Raw genomic sequence first — 19,179 nt, 5'->3', positions numbered from 1 at the left:
GGATGCTACTGTAAGACTCGAATAACTTTTTTTGCATGTGCTTCCTGGCTTGTTGTTGGTTTGACTTCCCTTTACTCAGGGTGTATTGGAGCAGCAGAACACAAGGCGATCAAGTGATCTGCCTTGGGCGTTACGGCTGAAGGGTGCAGGACAATGGGGTAGTTGTAGCCAGCGATGGGCTGCCTTGAGGCAGGGGTCCTCCTCATGGTGCTGATGGGGCCTGCAGGACTCTCAGGGGTCTGAGCTGAGGGTGTTTTTAGGGTGAGCCTTTGTAGTAATCAGTGTTCACATGACTGTAGTGTGATGTAAGGAAAGGTTTTTTTCACACAGGAATTATTTTATAAAGTCTACAGGAGTTCAGTTTAGCTGTGACTCCATAGTGAGTTTGATGTATAGTGCCAATGCTGTAGAAACTATCAAGTCTGGAACCTTCTCTCTCTCTCTCTCTCTCTCTAGAGGAAAAATGATGGTAGGCTACACTTCTTATCTTCCATTCAGCTACAATACTCTAACACTGGACTTAGAGCTGAGTGATATATATATATATATATATATATATATACCATGTAATGTAAACATGTATTTCAACATTTTGATATATTGTTCTGTAATTTTCATTTCAAATTGCATGCATACACGCACAGAGAATTAAATGTTTTTACAACGTTTGTATTTCCACACAGCGAGTGAATGAGATAAGATGTTCTCACCCAGTCATGTCTCTGTCTGTCTGGTAAATGTTCAGCAGTCATATGATAAGGAAGCAGCAGCCACAGCAGTGATAGACAGGGAAAAGAGAAAGGGGGCATTGACAGGAAACAGACTCTTGTTCTAGAGCTCTGTCCATTGTGCTTCATTATTTTCTCTGCTTACCCCTGCAGTTCAGTGTGAGAATTAGCTTTGTAACATGGCGGACAAACTGACATACTCTAAGGGTAGCAATGGTAGCTATTGGGACGTAGTCATGTGCAAACAACTAAAAACATTAGCTAAACACACACGAAACAAACACCAGATATACTTTTTAAGATTGATAATACCCCTATAACAGCCTGCTAAAGAGCAGTGGATGGAATACTGGAATAACAAAGAGAAAAGCTAAATGTATAAGCAGTAGGTTATTGTATGAAAATCCTGCTTTAAAATATGTGAAATACAGCATTGGATTTCCGGCGTTCATTTATAGAATAGGTCAACTACTGTTAGTGAGAGCAAATATCCGGTGATTGGTTGAATTGCCACAATCGAACAAAAATAACTTAATCCAATCTTGGGAAAGACATTTTGTTCAGAAAAGGCAGAAAATAGTCTCCAGCAACTTTATCAAACACTTCATAAACTCCCAAAGAGAGAGAGAGATTAGTTTCATTGTGGCTTTAGATATTCAATGGCTTTATGTGCCTGTGCTTCATCTGCAGTCAAATCAGGTTTCCCTCTGACCATCTAAGAGCATGGAATCAAAGGGCTACAGTATATCCTGCATTCTGTTCACCCTACTATTATATATATTGTTTCAGGATAATCTAATCGCTTTGTTAGGCTGCGGTTTCATTCACTAATATCCTACCTCCACATTTACATAATTAGGATTGTCAAATTCTGATGTAAGGTCCTACGTACTGACTATTGACATGATCACCCTCAGAGGGAAAATGAGGGAGGTTTCAGTTCAATCTTGTGACTCCAATGTATTTTTCTTAAGTTGACCCAATACAATCTGTGGTCATAAGATGCTTAGCCAGAGCAGACCATGTAAATGTCTTCTTTTTAGTGTGACTTTCTGCTCTCCTTTAGCTCCCATAATGTCATAGTGGTATATAATGTCTACACTGTGTCTACACATGGTCAGATTTGAGCTATTTCACAGTAAATTAATCTGGCGTTGTGCCTGATATCTAATTACACTGCTCATTTTCCTGTCTCTACCTCATGTTTCCAGCTGATGTTTCCACCTCTGCCTGTTCTCAGTGGGACATGTATTTATTCATACACTCTGCTGTGAAATAAAGAGATGGAGAGAGTGGTTGTGGGAGAGCAGGGCACAGTGTCTACAGTTAGGTAAACGCTGGTGGACTGGCATTCCAAAGCCAGTTGTAGACTGCTACTTAAGAGTGAGGATGATAATGGCTTGTCTTTCTCCACAGACTAGCATGGGGCAGAATCAAGATAAGGTGGAGGATGAACAGGCCAGCGGTGGAGAAGCGGAGGAGAGGGGGCCCTGCATCGACCTGGAGGATGCAAGTGGGGGCACGGGCGTTGCCATGGAGGGAGGAACCCCCCGTGAGGAGGCCGGTAATGCCGGGGAGGATCCAGGGAAAGCAGCCGCTGAGAATCTGGATGAAGGCCCAGGCAGCGAGCCAACAACACCTTCGGCAGAGAAAAACCTTAGCACTCAGAAAAGGGTGAGTCCTTCCATGAAGGGGGAGGTGAGAGAGGAAGGGGCTGGAGGAGAGGAGGGAGGCAGGACTGCTCTACTGACTCCACAGGATCCGGACAATAGCCAGAGCCCAGAGAGTCACACACAGAGTGAGGTGAAGGCCAGAATACCCAGACAATCCACCCAAAACGAGAGGGATAAGGAGAAGAAGGAGGGTAAAACTGCCAAGATGTACCGTCGAGATGAGAGAACAGCTCCACATCAGAAAAACCCGGAAGAAAACCTCTGCTCTGCTTTAGGGGAAGTTACTGGGCAGATGTATAATCCAGCTGTGGAGAAAACTGATGCCACTGTTTCAATGGGTGAGGCCACCATGGAATACAAGAAGGAGGGTTCTGTAGAAGTTGGCATGGGTGGGACTAATACGGGAACTACTGATGACGTCGAACAAGAGGGAGGAAGAAAGAAGTTGCCTGTTCAGAAAGACCAGGAAATGAAAAATGGAACCTCCGAGGCAGTTGAGGATGAAGACACCGAGTGCACTGATGGAGCTGTAGTTGGTTTGAGAGAACTGAAGGGTCCCTGTAAGACTAAACATCAATCATCATTGAAAAAGACCAAAGTGAAAAAGTGTCTGTCAGTTGTGGGTGGGACCTTGAACCATGACCATCCAACAGTGGGAAAGGTAAAGCCACATGACAATGAAAACAAGGGTGACATTGAGAAAGAGAATAAAGCGTCAGAGGCAGCAAGATGTGACATCAAGTCTGGCCGGAATGATAATCACAAACAAAGTGAGCTGGACAGGGCAGGATCCCCTACAGTTGACCCTCCCAATCAAGGGGACAAAGAAGACCTGTCCATGGTGCCTACAGTAGGGCCAAGCTCTATTTTGGAGAAGCTACTGAAAAGAAACAAAAATGAGGCGTCTCCAGATCTCTCCAAAGTTAGAAATGTGGTCTCTGTGTCAAGGGACCAGTCTGACGACCATGACCAGCTGAAAACATCTGAGACAAAGCCTCCTCCACAGGGTGTTGAGACAGTGGCGATATCAACACCAATATCAGCAGTGAAGGAAACAAAACCAAAACATGTCGTAATGAAAACAACACCAAAATCATCTGCTGATGTTGCAAAGACAGCTCCATCAGATAAAAATATCCCTGAATTACAGTGCGATGTTGAGGAAGAAACCATGTCGTCATCATCCTCTGTATGTGCAACAGAGAGACCCCCTGGAGCAGAAGTTAACACCAAGCCCTACCATGAGGAGGATCATCCACAAAGTCTGACAAAGAGTGAGCAGGCAGGGAAAACTGCTCAGGACTCCACAGATAGATGTCTACCAGCTTCACTTCTAGAGACTGAATCTGTCACTGAGCGAGAAGCGAGGACATCCTCGCCAATGGATGAAGCTGACTGTAAAGATTCAGAGCAGGATTCAGCAACAACAGTTGCCTCGCACCAAAACGAGGAGAAGACGATGGAAAATAACCCCCCAGCTGAAACGCAGTCACCAGAGAGCTCACAGAGTCCACATGTTGAGGACAGGCCCTCCTCGAGGAGTGATGTCATCGCAGAAAAACCTGCATCTTCCTCAGTGTCTGAGGTCATTACTGAGTCTACAGAGTCTACATCCTGCAACAAAGAGGATGATCAAACCACAGAGCCCCTGCACAAAATGGATGAATCCCCCAGCACTATCCCTGTCACTGAGATTCCTCCATCACAAACAGAGAATATCACTGCTGGGAAAACAACACCTAGCCTATGCACCTCAGAGGCCTTGGATGATGATTCTATGGAGGAGGCTAAGACCAATAAGGACCCTCGTCAAATTACAGACATCCCAGTTGTAGTGATAGAGGCTACCCTTGCCTCGGTAGGAACTGGGATGGCTCTATCAGAAGAAAGCCAAGGGAGTATGGATGAGAAGCTTCAGTCTCAAAATGAGACTTTCAAAACAGAGCCTCTGTCACAGCAAGTCACAGAGCGCACCACTGCAGTACATTATGATGAAAAGTCTACCCAGGACAACGACGAAACTGCCTCAGAGTGTGACAAACACCAGGATACTCCTAAATCGAGGCCTGTTTCTGAACTCATAAAGGAGAACATTCTACTACAAGAAAAGCTGAAGCATCCAGATTTGACAAAGCCATTGGAAGCAAAGCCTGATTGGGTTTCGGAGCAAGCCCAGTCTGTGAAGGTGGCTCAAATGTTGGCGGCTTTTGACTTCCCCAAGAAGTCCCCAGAGAAGGCACTGGAGAGGAAACCATCTGTGAGAAAAGGTAGGAATCATCTGAAATGTGCATTATGTGACAGCCTACTGTAAGTGGGGATGAATAAAGATAATATGGCACCATGGGGATGAATGAGACATGTACAGTGGTGGAAAAAGTACCCAGTTGTCATACTTGAGTAAAAGTAAAGATACCTTTTTAATAGAAAATTACTCAAGTAAACGTGAAAGTCAGCCAGTAAAATACTACTGAAAGTATTTGGTTTTAAATATACTTCCGTATCAAAAATAAAAGTACAAATCATTTCACATTCCTTATATTATGTAAAGCAGATGGCACCATTTTCTTGTTATTTTAATTTACGGATAAGCAGTAGCACACAAACACTGACAATTTACAAACAAAGCATTTGTGTTTAGTGAGTACGCCAGATCAGAGGCAGTAGGGATGCCCATGGATGTTCTCTTGATAAGTGTGTGAATTGGGCCCTTTTCCTGTCCCGCTAAGCATTGAAAATGTAATATGTACTTTCGGATGTCAGGGAAAATGTATGGAGTAAAAAGTACATTATTTTCTTAAGGAATGTAGTTAAGTAAAAAGATGCCAAAAATACACTGCTCAAAAAAATAAAGGGAACACTAAAATAACACATCCTAGATCTGAATCTGAATGAATATTCTTATTAAATACTTTTTTCTTTACATAGTTGAATGTGCTGACAACAAAATCACACACAAATTATCAATGGAAATCAAATTTATCAACCCATGTAGGTCTGGATTTGGAGTCACACTCAAAATTAAAGTGGAAAACCACACTACAGGCTGATCCTACTTTGATGTAATGTCCTTAAAACAAGTCAAAATGAGGCTCAGTAGTGTGTGTGGCCTCCACGTGCCTGTATGACCTCCCTACAACGTCTGGGCATGCTCCTGATGAGGTGGCAGATGGTCTCCTGAGGGATCTCCTCCCAGACCTGGACTAAAGCATCCGCTAACTCCTGTGGTGCAACGTGGTGTTGGTGGATGGAGCGAGACATGATGTCCCAGATGTGCTCAATTGGATTCAGGTCTGGGGAACGGGCGGTCCAGTCCATAGCATCAATGCCTTCCTCTTGCAGGAACTGCTCACACACTCCAGCCACATGAAGTCTAGCATTGTCTTGCATTAGGAGGAACCCAGGGCCAACCGCACCAGCATATGGTCTCACAAGGGGTCTGAGGATCTCATCTCGGTACGTAATGGCAGTCAGGCTACCTCTGGCGAGCACATGGAGGGCTGTGCGGCCCCCCAAAGAAATGCCACCCCACACCATGACTGACCCACCGCCAAACCGGTCATACTGGAGGATGTTGCAGGCAGCAGAACGTTCTCCACGGCGTCTCCAGACTCTGTCACGTCTGTCACATGTGCTCAGTGTGAACCTGCTTTCATCTGTGAAGAGCACAGGGCGCCAGTGGCGAATTTGCCAATCTTGGTGTTTTCTGGCAAATGCCAAACGTCCTGCACGGTGTTGGGCTGTAAGCCCAACCCCCACCTGTGGACATAGGGCCCTCATAACACCCTCATGGTCTGTTTCTGACCGTTTGAGCAGACACATGTACATTTGTGGCCTGCTGGTGGTCATTTTGCAGGTCTCTGGTAGTGCTCCTCCTGCTCCTCCTTGCAAAACGGCGGAGGTAGCGGTCCTGCTGCTGGGTTGTTGGCCTCCTCCACGTCTCCTGATGTACTGTCTCCTGGTAGCTTCTCCATGCTCTGGACACTACGCTGACAGACACAGCAAACCTTCTTGCCACAGCTCGCATTGATGTGTCATCCTGGATGAGCTGCACTACCTGAGCCACTTGTGTGGGTTGTAGACTCTGTCTCATGCTACCACTAGAGTGAAAGCACCGCCAGCATTCAAAAGTGACCAAAACATCAGCCAGGAAGCATAGGAACTGAGAAGTGGTCTGTGGTCACCACCTGCAGAACCACTCCTTTATTGGGGGTGTCTTGCTAATTGCCTATAATTTCCACCTGTTGTCTATTCCATTTGCACAACAGCATGTGAAATGTATTGTCAATCAGTGTTGCTTCCTAAGTGGACAGTTTGATTTCACAGAAGTGTGATTGACTTGGAGTTACATTGTGTTGTTTAAGTGTTCCCTTTATTTTTTTGAGCAGTATATAAATAGTCAAGTACAGATATCCCAAAAAATTACTTAAGTAAAATTACTTTAAAGTACTAAAGTACTTTACACCAATATATATTTGAAGGATTTCTATGCTGAAAGCATTTGTTAACCACAGGCTTTTCTGATCCATAAGTCCAATATATACAGTACCAGCCAAAAGTTTGGACACACCTACTCATTCAAGGGTTTAAAAAAAACATTTTCTACATTGTAGAACAATAGTGAAAACATCAAAGTTATGAAATAACACATGGAATCATGTACTAACCAAAAAATAGTTGCACAAATCAAAATATATTTTAACGTAGCCACCCTTTGCCTTGACAGCTTTGCACACAGCTTGGCATTCTCTCAACCAGCTTCATGAGGAATGCTTTTCCAACCATCTTGAAGGAGTTCCCATATACATTTGAAGTTGGAAGTTTACATACACTATAGCCAAATACATTTAAACTCAGTTTTTCATCATTCCTGACATTTAATCCTAGTAACAATTCCCTGTCATAGGTAAGTTAGAATCAGCACTTTATTTTAAGACTGCAAAATGTCAGAATAATAGTAGAGAGAATGATTTATTTCAGCTTTTATTGCTTTCATCACATTCCCTGTGGGTCAGAAGTTTACATACACTCAGTAAGTACTTGGTAACATTGCCTTTTTAAATTGTTTAACTTGGGTCAAACGTTTCGGGTAGCCTTCCACAAGCTTCCCACAATAAGTGGGTGAATTTCAAAATCAAATCAAATGTATTTGTCACATACACATGGTTAGCAGATGTTAATGCGAGTGTAGCGAAATGCTTGTGCTTCTAGTTCCGACAATGCAGTAATAACCAACGAGTAATCTAACCTAACAATTCCAAAACTACTACCTTATACACACAAGTGTAAAGGGATAAAGAATATGTACATAAAGGTATATGAATGAGTGATGGTACAGAACGGCATAGGCAAGATGCAGTAGATGGTATCGAGTCCTTGATGATCTTTATGGCCTTCCTGTGACATTGGGTGGTGTAGGTGTCCTGGAGGGCAGGTAGTTTGCCCCCGGTGATGCGTTGTGCAGACCTCACTACCCTCTGGAGAGCCTTACGGTTGTGGGCGGAGCAGTTGCCGTACCAGGCGGTGATACAGCCCGACAGGATGCTCTCGATTGTGCATCTGTAGAAGTTTGTGAGTGCTTTTGGTGACAAGCCGAATTTCTTCAGCCTCCTGAGGTTGAAGAGGCGCTGCTGCGCCTTCTTCACGATGCTGTCTGTGTGGGTGGACCAATTCAGTTTGTCTGTGATGTGTACGCCGAGGAACTTAAAACTTACTACCCTCTCCACTACTGTCCCATCGATGTGGATAGGGGGGTGCTCCCTCTGCTGTTTCCTGAAGTCCACAATCATCTCCTTAGTTTTGTTGATGTTGAGTGTGAGGTTATTATCCTGACACCACAGGGCCCTCACCTCCTCACTGTAGGCCGTCTCGTCGTTGTTGGTAATCAAGCCTACCACTGTAGTGTCGTCCACAAACTTGATGATTGAGTTGGAGGCGTGTGTGGCCACGCAGTCGTGGGTGAACAGGGAGTACAGGAGAGGGCTCAAAACGCACCCTTGTGGGGCCTCAGTGTTGAGGATCAGCGGGGTGGAGATGTTGTTACCTACCCTCACCACCTGGGGTGGCCTGTCAGGAAGTCCAGTACCCAGTTGCACAGGGCGGGGTCGAGACCCAGGGTCTCGAGCTTGATGACGAGTTTGGAGGGTACTATGGTGTTGAATGCTGAGCTGTAGTCAATGAACAGCATTCTTACATGGGTATTACTCTTGTCCAGATGGGATAGGGCAGAGTGATGGCGAATGCATCGTCTGTGAACCTATTGGGGCGGTAAGAAAATTGACATGGGTCTAGGGTTACCCGTAAGGTGATATGATCCTTGACTAGTCTCTCAAAGCTCTTCATGATGACAGAAGTGAGTGCTACGGGGCGATAGTAATTTAGTTCAGTTACTTTTGCCTTCTTGGGTATAGGAACAATGGTGGCCATCTTCAAGCATGTGTGGACAGCAGACTGGGATAGGGATTGATTGAATATGTCCGTAAACACACCAGCCAGCTGGTCTGTGCATGCTCTGAGGACACGGCTAGGGACGCCCTCTGCACCGGCAGCCTTGCGAGGGTTAACACGTTTAAATGTCTTACTCGCCCTCCCGAGTGGCGCAGTGGTCTAGGGCACTGCATCGCAGCGCTAGCTGTGCCACCAGAGACTCTGGGTACGCGCCCAGGCTCTATCGCAGCCGGCCGCGAACGTGAGATCTGTGGGGCGATGCACAATTGGCCTAGCGTCGTCCGGGTTAGGAAGGGTTTGGCCGGTAGGGATATCCTTGTCTCATCGCGCAGTGAACGCTAACCAAGGTTGCACGGTGTGTACTAACAATTGGATACCACGAAATTGTGGAGAAGAGGGGGTAAAAATAAATGTCTTACTCGTGTCGGCCACGGAGAAGGAGAGATCCTGTTAGTGGGCCGCGTCGGTGGCACTGTTCCCGCTCAGCCCAGTCAAAACTGTTCGCTGCTCTGGCCCCCCAATGGTGGAACAAACTCCCTCACGACGCCAGGACAGCGGAGTCAATCACCACCTTCCGGAGACACCTGAAACCCCACCTCTTTAAGGAATACCTAGGATAGGATAAAGTAATCCCTCTCACCCCCCCTCCCCCTGAAAAGATTTAGATGCACTACTGTTCCACTGGAGGTCATAAGGTGAATGCACCAATTTGTAAGTCGCTCTGGATAAGAGCGTCTGCTAAATGACTTAAATGTAATGTAAATGTATTATCCTCAAAGCAGGCGAAGAAAGTTTGTCTGGAAGCAAGACGTCGGTGTGCGTGACGTGGCTAGTTTTCCTTTTGGAGTACTTGATTGTCTGCAGATCCAGCCACATACGTCTTGTGTCTGAGCTGTTGAATTGTGACTCCACATTGTCTCTATACTGACATTTCGCTTGTTTGATTACTTTGCGGAGGGAATAACTACACTGTTTGTATTCAGTCATATTCCCATACCCTTTCCATGAGTAAATGTGATGGGTCACGCTTTCATTTTTGTGTGAATGCCGCCATCTATCCACGGTTTCTGGTTAGGGTAACTATTAGTCATAGTAGGTACAACATCTCCAAAACACTTCCTTATAAACTCACTCACCAAATCAGCGTATACGTCAAAACATCTTGGTGTGGATTCCGGTTGGTCAGACCAGAGTTGAATATCCCTTGAAACAGGTACATTCTGTTAGAGTTTCTGCCTATAGGAAGGGAGGATCAAAATGGAGTTGTGGTCAGATTTGCAGAAAGGAGGGCCTTGTATGCATCGCAAAATTTAGAGTAGCAGTGATCCAGTGTTTTACCAGCGTGAGTACTACAGTCAATATGCTGAGAATTTAGGTAGCCTAGTTCTCAAATTTGCTTGTTAAAATCCCCAGCTACAATAAATGCAGCCTTGGGATGTATGGTTTCCAGTTTGCATAAAGTTCAGTGAAGTTCCTTGAGGAACGTCAGGATATCTGCTTGAGGGGGGATATACACGGCTCTGACAATAACCAAGGAAAATTCCCTTGGTAGATAATACGGTCCGCATTTGATTGTGAGGAATTCTAGGTCAGGTGAACAAAAGGACTTGAGTTCCTGTATGTTGTTACAACTACATCATGAGACGTTAATCATGAAACATACACCCCCTCCCTTCTTCTTCCCGGAGAGATGCTTATTCCTGCCGGTGCGACGCACAAAGAATCCAGGTGGCTGTACCGGCTCTGACAGCATATCACGAGAGCCATGTTTCTGTGAAACAGAGTATGTTACGATCCCTGATGTCTCTCTGGAAAGCAACCCTTGCCCTAATTTTGTCTACCTTTTTTATCTAGAGACTGGACATTAGCAAGTAATATACTCAGAAGTGGTGGGTGTTGTGCGCACCTCTGAAGTCTGACCAGAAGACCAATCCGTTTGCCTCTTCTCCGGCGGCAACGTTTTGGGTCAGTCTCTGGAATCAGTTCAAATGCCCTGGGTGGTTCGACAAAGGATCCGCTTCGGGAAAGTCGTATTCCTGGTCATAGTGCTGGTAAGTTGATGTCTCTCTGATATCCAATAGTTCTTCCCGGCTGTATGTGGGCTAACAATGTAAGAAATAATACATAAAAAAAACAAATTCTGCGAAGTTTGCTAAGGTTTATTTTTTAAATTTTATTTAACCTGGCAAGTCAGTTAAGAACAAATTCTTATTTTCAATGATGGCCTAGGAACAGTGGGTTAACTGCCTGTTCAGGGGCAGAACGACAGATTTGTACCTTGTGGGTTTGAACTTGCAACCTTCCGGTTACTAGTCCAATGCTCTAACCCCTAGGCTACCCTGCCGCCCTAGAAGTGAGGCAGCCGTCTCTGTCTGTGCCATCTTAAGATGGCCTGATTGCACGCTGTCTCTTCTGAACAGTTGATGTAGAGATGTCTGTTACTTGTACTCTGAAGCATTTATTTGGGCTGCAATTTCTGAGGCTGGTAACTCTAATGAACTTATCCTCTGCAGCAGAGCTAACTCTGGGTCTTCCTTTTCTGTGGCGGTCCTCATGAGAGCCAGTTTCATCATAGCACTTGATGGCTTTTGCGACTGCATTTGAAGAAACTTTAAAAGTTCTATAAATGTTCCCTATTGACTGATCTTCATGTCTTAAAGTAATGATGGACTGTTGTTTCTCTTTGCTTATTTGAGCTGTTCTTGCCATAATATGGACTTGCTATTTTACCAAATAGCCCTATCTTCTGTATACCACCCCTACCTTGTCATAACACAACTGATTGGTTCAAATGCATTAAGGAAAGAAATTCCACAAGTTAACTTTTAACAAGGCACACCTGTTACTTGAAATACATTCCAGATGTCTACTTCATGAAGCTGGTTGAGAGAATGCCAAGATTGTGCAAAGCTGTCATCAAAGCAAAGGGTGGCTACTTTGAAGAATCTCAAATGTAAAACATTGATTTGTTTTACACTTTCCATGTGTGTTATTTCATAATTTTGATGTATTCACTATTATTCTTCAATGTAGAAAATAGTAAAAGAAAGAAATCCTTGAATGAGCAGGTGTGTCAACTCTTAACTGGTACTGTATATAAATCATTTGTTTACATGTTTTTTACTTAGTTATACAATGTATCCCAATACCCACAGATCTGCCTTCATCTAGTGGCCCTAAACAATGTGGCTCGGGTAAACATTTGGTGTGCTGATAGGATAAAGCTGCTATTTGTAATACTTGCAGAATGTGGCTTATTCTGCTAAATGTGGCTTTGTAAAATGATGCCATCTTGTGGCAATTAGAAAAAAAACTCATGAGGTCCATTATTTAAATACATAAATAATTGACAACTCTTTTTCTCCCCAATTTCGATCTTCAATTCATGATCAATTAAATCTAATAGCTAAAATACCTGAAATAATATTTTGTCAACAGCTGCAGAGGTAGCAGTTATAGTAACACACCACACCATGTGTCTGGATGACATTTGCATAGCTGCAGTTCACCAACCACTCCCATGCCTTCAAATTGTTTAACGTCTGCCATTAAAAGAAAAGATAGAGGGGGGATTATGTCAATGGTTTTTGCTCCACAAGTTTCTGATTTTTGCAGGCGTTAACATTTTTCACACTGAAACAATATACAGTATGCTGTATGTATGTATTGTAAACTGGGTGGTTCAAGCCGTGAATGCTAATTGGCTGAGAGCCGTGGTATATCAGACGGTATACCACGGGTATGACAATTTATTTTTATTGCTCTAATTACGTCAGTAAACAGTTTATAATAGCAATAAGGCACCTCGGAGGTTTGTGATATATGGCCAATATACCACAGCTAAGGGCTGTATCCAGGTTGAGTGTAAGAACAGCCCTTAGCCGTGGTATATTGGCCATGTACCACACCCCCTAAGGCCTTACTGCTTAATTATACCAGACCCAGCTCTAACAATGATTGGTGGCTTTGGCTGTTGCTCACCTATAGAGTACCACAGTATGAGTCATAATACCCATAAACCATAGCAGTCAAACAAGGAAATAGTTCCAATTGTTTTTACACCATACATTTTTCCCATATGGGAATTTATTAACACTTAACATAAGGGCTGTGTTTCCTGGAGGCTTACACTGGAGTGACGTTTTGATAACTGTGTATCTCTCTAGGACAAAGTGACTTCAATTTTTGCCTGTATTTACCCTCCAAAAATGAAATGCTAATTTGCTGATAATGTGGCTACCATAAAGAACTACATTTGTCATTATGATCTGGACGAGACTGGCGAATTGAGGCAAATGTAAGAGTCTCTGGATCAACTATCTAATAACTAAATGTAATAATGAATTTTGTTACATTTCTTTACATGGACAATTATTTAACTGGCTTGTGCAAGTTTTAAATTGGCACTACCACTTAGCAAAGGTGTCGGCTAGAGATGACGTGCAGGAGTTTGCATGAGGTCTACTTCGATACTAATTGTCAAATCTGAGAATAAAAAGAGCTGAATATATTGATAAAAGTCACCTTGTCCGAGAGAGATTTTATATTGTTATCAAAAACGTCATGCCAGGGTAAGCTTACACGAATCACAGACCTTATGTTAGGTGTTCCTAAAATTCTCTAAGGGAAAAACGATTGGCCCTATTTCCAGTTTGACCGCTAGGTTTTATGGGTATTATGACACCACTGGGCGCTCTTGTCCAAAAATGCCTGGGCAAGCCATAACTGAGGCGGGGACAGGGGGCGGGCGTTGTATCCGGTGCAGCAGTGACAGGGGAAAAGAGAGCACTAGGCGAGTTGTCAGCGGCTTCAGCTGGATAAACGTCGGGAGTTCTATTTAAGATAATTCAACAGCCAGGGATATTTTTTAAAACTTTGATCTGGAAGGTACGTCTTGTTGCTTTATGTTTACTAATATTGTACACACAGTTAGCGACATTCCTGCTTGGTTGATTGTATTCAACTGTGCCGTCTACGCTTTAGTTAAGTGACGTTAGCGAGGCAATTGCTTTGGGCTCAGTTAAGAAAGCTAACGTTAGCTAGCTAGTACAGTTAACATTGGCTAGCTGAATTAGGATCGCCACGTTTTCAACGTCAATGAGTTTGCTACCTAGCTAAATTAGGTGATGTCTGCTAGTTAGCTACCTTGTTTCTCTAATATTTATGATAGCCTCCATGCGGAATGAATGGCCAGTCCAGCAGCCAGTTGGGGTGGGGTATATTAGCCACGACAACGTCATCGTATCTGATGAACCAAACGAACCTGCGGTTCCACTAAAAAGAAGAGGATGAAGACGGTAATGTAATTTAGCGTCAAACTGAACGAAATTAGAGAATATTTAGGTAACTGGAAAGTCTTGATTGAGAGCTTCATTCAGCGTTCAGCACGCAATGTCATTTGGGTGTGTTTGTAACAATTTTGAGTACAATCAAATCAAAGTATTTTGTCCACCGATACAATAATTCCCTGACGGAAGCGCATTGTTCCCGCAGAAGTGTCGTTCTTTTTTTAAGAACATAGTTGCAATGATTGCACCACTTTATTTTAAATAGTTCGAGGAATAGGCTAATAACGTTACGTTTAATTCTGACGGATCTTTCTTGAGATGAGACTTGTCTTATGTTATGTCTGGAAAAATAATATTCTGTAATTCTAAATGGTTTGGTGTAGTCAGGAAGACCAAGGGAGAAGGAATAATGTACTAGTAAGTCTAACGTTATTTGCAGCTGAATAATACTCAGCAAAAGGGAAGTGGGGGGGTCAAGGCAAAGCATAGCTGCGCTACCGACACAGCTATGTTTCAACGATCGATTGGGTCAAATTAAGTGGATGAAGATATATTTTAGTGAGACCATAAAGACGTTATGATTTTATCTGATTTATCTGTTATTTTTGTATAACCATAAACATTCCTCTATTGCTTACCTATTAGCAGCAGCGGGTGCGCGGTGATGGGTCACCATGAATGGCCATGTATAATGCCAACCTACTTGTGTGACTTGGCTAGATGTGTTGAACAGCCATAGCTTTTATCAGCATTTACACTTTTCAGTCTGCTAAGTAGCATTTTGACCTTTTGACAGGCCATTTAGATTTTTACTGGATTTTGGTTTTCAGAACAAAGTGACTTGCCTATAAATTATTAGCCTTGATCCCCCTCAACACACTTTTATTCAAATAGTTTTGTTTGTAAGTAGCTTGGGAGTTACCTTCCATTGGAGAGATTGAGTGTGAGTCGTGGGTGCAGGACTGGCCATTGCTAACTGTCAGTCGGACCTGAGGGGCGCATGTTAACACCACGGTCATGTTTGGTCTGGATGTCAGGACACATCTGGCCCCTCAGATCACACTGTCGTTTTCTTAGAAGTCTCTCCCCTGCCTCCTATAGCTCTGCTGGGAGAGGAAGTGTGTCAGAATGCAGAGGGAAATTAAGTGTGAGATGCAAGGAAGTGTTAGGCTACAGAGGATGCAGCAGGGAGAGAGGTACTGAATCCCAAATCACTCCCTTGCCCTTCCATTTGCGCATTCATGTGCACCTCCACCATAATGCACAAGTGTCCCAAAGCTGAGTGTGTGAACATTATCGAGGGTTATAATTAGACCCTCCGATAGCCTCTTCCGCCAAGCCATCAAGGCTGTAGGCTTCAGAGCTAAGTGCTATCCCGACATGCACTGCGATGTGGTTGGAGTTTAAGCAATTTGATACAAAATAATGGAGAGGCGTGCCTAATAATGTCACATGCATTTGTTAAATAATAAAAGTATGACATTTTAATTAAAAGTGGAACATTAATTGCACCATTCAAGTCACAATGTGTCCTGAAGTTGATTGGTTTATTGATCCCCTTGCCACTCTCTGGAAGTCACCACCCTGTGAGTTCAGTCAGCAACACGTGACAACGAAGGGCCCTCTGAGAGATTTGGTAGGGGCGTGGGGGTGGTTTGGGATTCGTGGAGAGAGGACTCAATGTCGCCGACCCCACTAACATCCCTCTTCTCCATCCGCATTTGTATGAATGGATTCCAAGATGAAAGTCCTTAAGAAATTCACGAGAACACAACAAGAGCACACATTTTCAGTAGCAATTCTGTCTATTGGTAATTTAGAATGCAAACCTCTGTTAACATGTTCTACATTAAGTCCGTGTCAGGTTCTCTGTGCAAGGTGCATCTGAGTCCACATCACCAAGGTGACGAGGTTATGCCTTCCTCCTGAGATGACAACTCTACAGGAAAATTACAGGAAAATTAAATGATTAAACTTTAAATATGATTTTGATAACGATTGGGAGTACACATAAGCAACTAATTAAGCCTACAGCCCTACACATTACTTTTGGTGGTTTATTCAGCCAATTTCTTTCTGCCCTTTGGAGGTGTCAAATCATCATGCACACCTGCTCTGTGCTCAGTTCTTGCTGGTTGTTTATTTGTAGACTAACACAGATTTATTATATTCAGATATTTTATATACAGAAATAACACTTGTTCAAACAGACTAGGCAACTTGTTAAAAAAAAAAACATTTTAAAAAAAGCATAACAGACAAAAGGTGGTTTAATCGTGGATTTAAAGTACAAATATGATTTTTAAAGACATAGGGTTTGTTTAGATTTGACTTTCAGAGATTTTGTACACAATGTTACTAAAGATTCAAAGATGGGATTATCACACCCAACACCATTAAGGATTCAGTCATGATGCACTATGACAAACAGTTTTTATAACTCCTAACCCTCACACAGGTGCATGATAAATGTATTCCATCCAGTGATTAACAGCATAGCCAGCAGGAGTTTTACATAAGTGCTTAAAATAGGATGAAGACTGTCTCTTTGTTTGTTTAGGCACTTGGACCTTGGTGCTGTAAACATGACCCATCATGGAAAGGTGTTGGCGTCTTGCCAATAGTATCCTCTTTTGTGGGACGCAAACTGTTTGTTTACTGAAATCACCATAGCAATGCATACAGTTGTGCTGGCTTGCTTTTGGCGTCACCCTCTGTCTTGCTTTCTTATCCCGCTATACCGACTGGTATGATGGTTTTTGCGTCCCTCATCTAAACGCAGCATAATGGTCTTTTTGTCCACCGCATTTCCTCTGCCCTCTTCTGTGTGCTGCCAAACCTGCTGAGATTTGTTGAACTTGAGGGTGATGGAAAGATAGCATGTGATGTGTCTGTAACTACAGTGCCTTCCTAAAGTATTCACACTCCCTGACTTTTTCCACATTTTGTTTTTACTGCCTGAATTTAAAATGGATGTTTTGTCACTGTACTTCACACAATACGCCATAATGTAAAAGTGGAATTATGTTTTTACAATTTAAAAATGAAAAGCTGCAATGTTAAGTATTCAACCCCTAAATATGTTAAGAATACATTTTTCTTTAGTCAGAATAAGTAGGATGGAGTTTTGAACCACAGCCTAATTTCTGTACCCTACACATGCAATTATCTTTTAAGGTCCCTCAGTTTATCAGTGAATTTCAAACACAGATTCAACCACAAAGACCAGGGAGGTTTTCGAATACCTCGCAAAGAAGGGCAGACATTGAATAGCCTTTTGAGCATGGTGAAGTTATTAATTACACTTTGGGTGGTGTAGCAATACACCCAGTCACTACAAAGATACAGGTGTCCTTCCTATCTCGGTTGCCAGAGAGGAAGGAAACAGCTCAAGGATTTCACCATGAGGCCCATGGTGTTTTTAAAACGGTTACATAGTATAAAGGCTGTGATTGGAGAGAAACTTAGGATGGATCAACAACATTGTAGTTACTCCACAATACTAACCTAAATGAGAGTGAAAAGGAAGCCTGTACAGAATACAAATATTCCTGTTTGCAATAAGTAAAACTGCAAATAATGTGGCAAAGAAATCAACTATGCCCTGAATACAAAGTGTAATGTTTGGGGAACATCCAACACATCTCTGAGTACCGCTCTTCAAATTTATAAGCATGGTGGTGGCTGCATCATGTTATGGGTATGCTTATCATCCCCAAGGGAGTTCAAACTGAATAGAGCTAAGCACAGACCAAACCTGGTTGTCTGCTTTCCAACAAACACTGGCAGCCATTCACCTTTCAGCAGGGCAATAACCTTACCAAGATGACGTTGAAAGTTCCTGGGTGGCCTAGTTATTGTTTTGAAATAAATCTGCTTAAATCTATGGCAAGACTTAAATGGCTGTCTAGCAATGATCAACAAGCAACTTGACAGGACTTGAAGAATTTAAAAATTAATAATGCAAATATTGTCCAATCCAGGTGTGCAAAGCTCTTAAAGACTTACCTTGAAAGACACACAGCTGTAATTGCTGCCAAAGATGATTCTAACATGTTGAATACTTGAAATCAAGGGTTAGGGTAGGAATGTTTTTCACTTTGACCTAGAGTATTATGTATAGATCGTTGACAAAAAAATGACAAATACATTTGAATCCCACCTAACACGTGTGGGAAAAGTCAAGAGGTGTGAATACTTTCTGGATGCACTGATTATGCAAGGATTGGATGAGCACACCATTCAGCATGATTTCTGTGGTGTATTCTTCTGGTCAAAAATAATTGTTTCATAACTATTGCCCACAGTTTTTATTTTTTTATTTTTTTTACCTCATTTAATGGGGTTCATTGTCTAGGTGGATGTAACACAACAGAACCTTGCACCTTTAAATCCTGTGCAGTGATGGTAACGTTTAACCTAGGCGGTCTGTCTAAAGCCTGTCCTGATTTAAGTAGCTTTATAGGATTGGTGGCGTGGGCTCTCATGTCTTGGAATGAAATGGGATTAGTGCATGCTTAGACGAAGGCCTTCATTTGAGACATTTTACATCTTTCATTGTTATAGTTTAGGCTAGACCCTGGCAAGATCCTGTAACTGATCCTGACGTTCCAGTTTGAAAAATCAAGGTGAAATGGCGAATGCTGCCTTGTCCTTACTTGACATTTGATGTGCCATTTGAACATTGTTTGAAATCTCTGACTCGTCCAAGCCTAGATAGGTAGGGAGATGAGTGGATCAGTTCCAGTGTCTCGTCTTTTGCACTGGCTTTGTCTGTATTTTGCAGGATACATTATTCTTGCCTTTGTCCTCCCAGTCCCATGTTTTGTCAAATACATTACATTACATTACATTTAAGTCATTTAGCAGACGTTCTTATCCAGAGCGACTTACAAATTGGTGCGTTCACCTTATGACATCCAGTGGAACAGCCACTTTACAATAGTGCATCTAAATCTTTTAAGGGGGGTGAGAAGGATTACTTTATCCTATCCTAGGTATTCCTTAAAGAGGTGGGGTTTCAGGTGTCTCCGGAAGGTGGTGATT

At 42.9% G+C, this 19,179-nt stretch overlaps 1 protein-coding gene across 1 annotated transcript in view; it reads left to right on the top strand.

Annotated features, from left to right (window-relative positions):
- Nucleotides 1-2,149: 2,149 nt before the first annotated feature.
- LOC115111667 (uncharacterized) overlaps nucleotides 2,150-19,179 on the top strand; it is a 92,476-nt gene continuing 75,446 nt past the window's right edge. Inside the window, exon 1 of the mRNA XM_065011608.1 lies at nucleotides 2,150-4,668. Within this exon, the coding sequence (XP_064867680.1) occupies nucleotides 2,151-4,668 (2,518 nt within the window). The 5' untranslated portion in view covers nucleotide 2,150. The remainder of the gene's footprint in view (nucleotides 4,669-19,179) is intronic.

This window comes from Oncorhynchus nerka, linkage group LG27, assembly GCF_034236695.1.
Source record: "Oncorhynchus nerka isolate Pitt River linkage group LG27, Oner_Uvic_2.0, whole genome shotgun sequence".
NCBI lineage: Eukaryota > Metazoa > Chordata > Actinopteri > Salmoniformes > Salmonidae > Oncorhynchus > Oncorhynchus nerka.
Note: the sequence above shows the minus strand (reverse complement) of the source record. Positions and strands in the feature narration are given on the sequence as shown.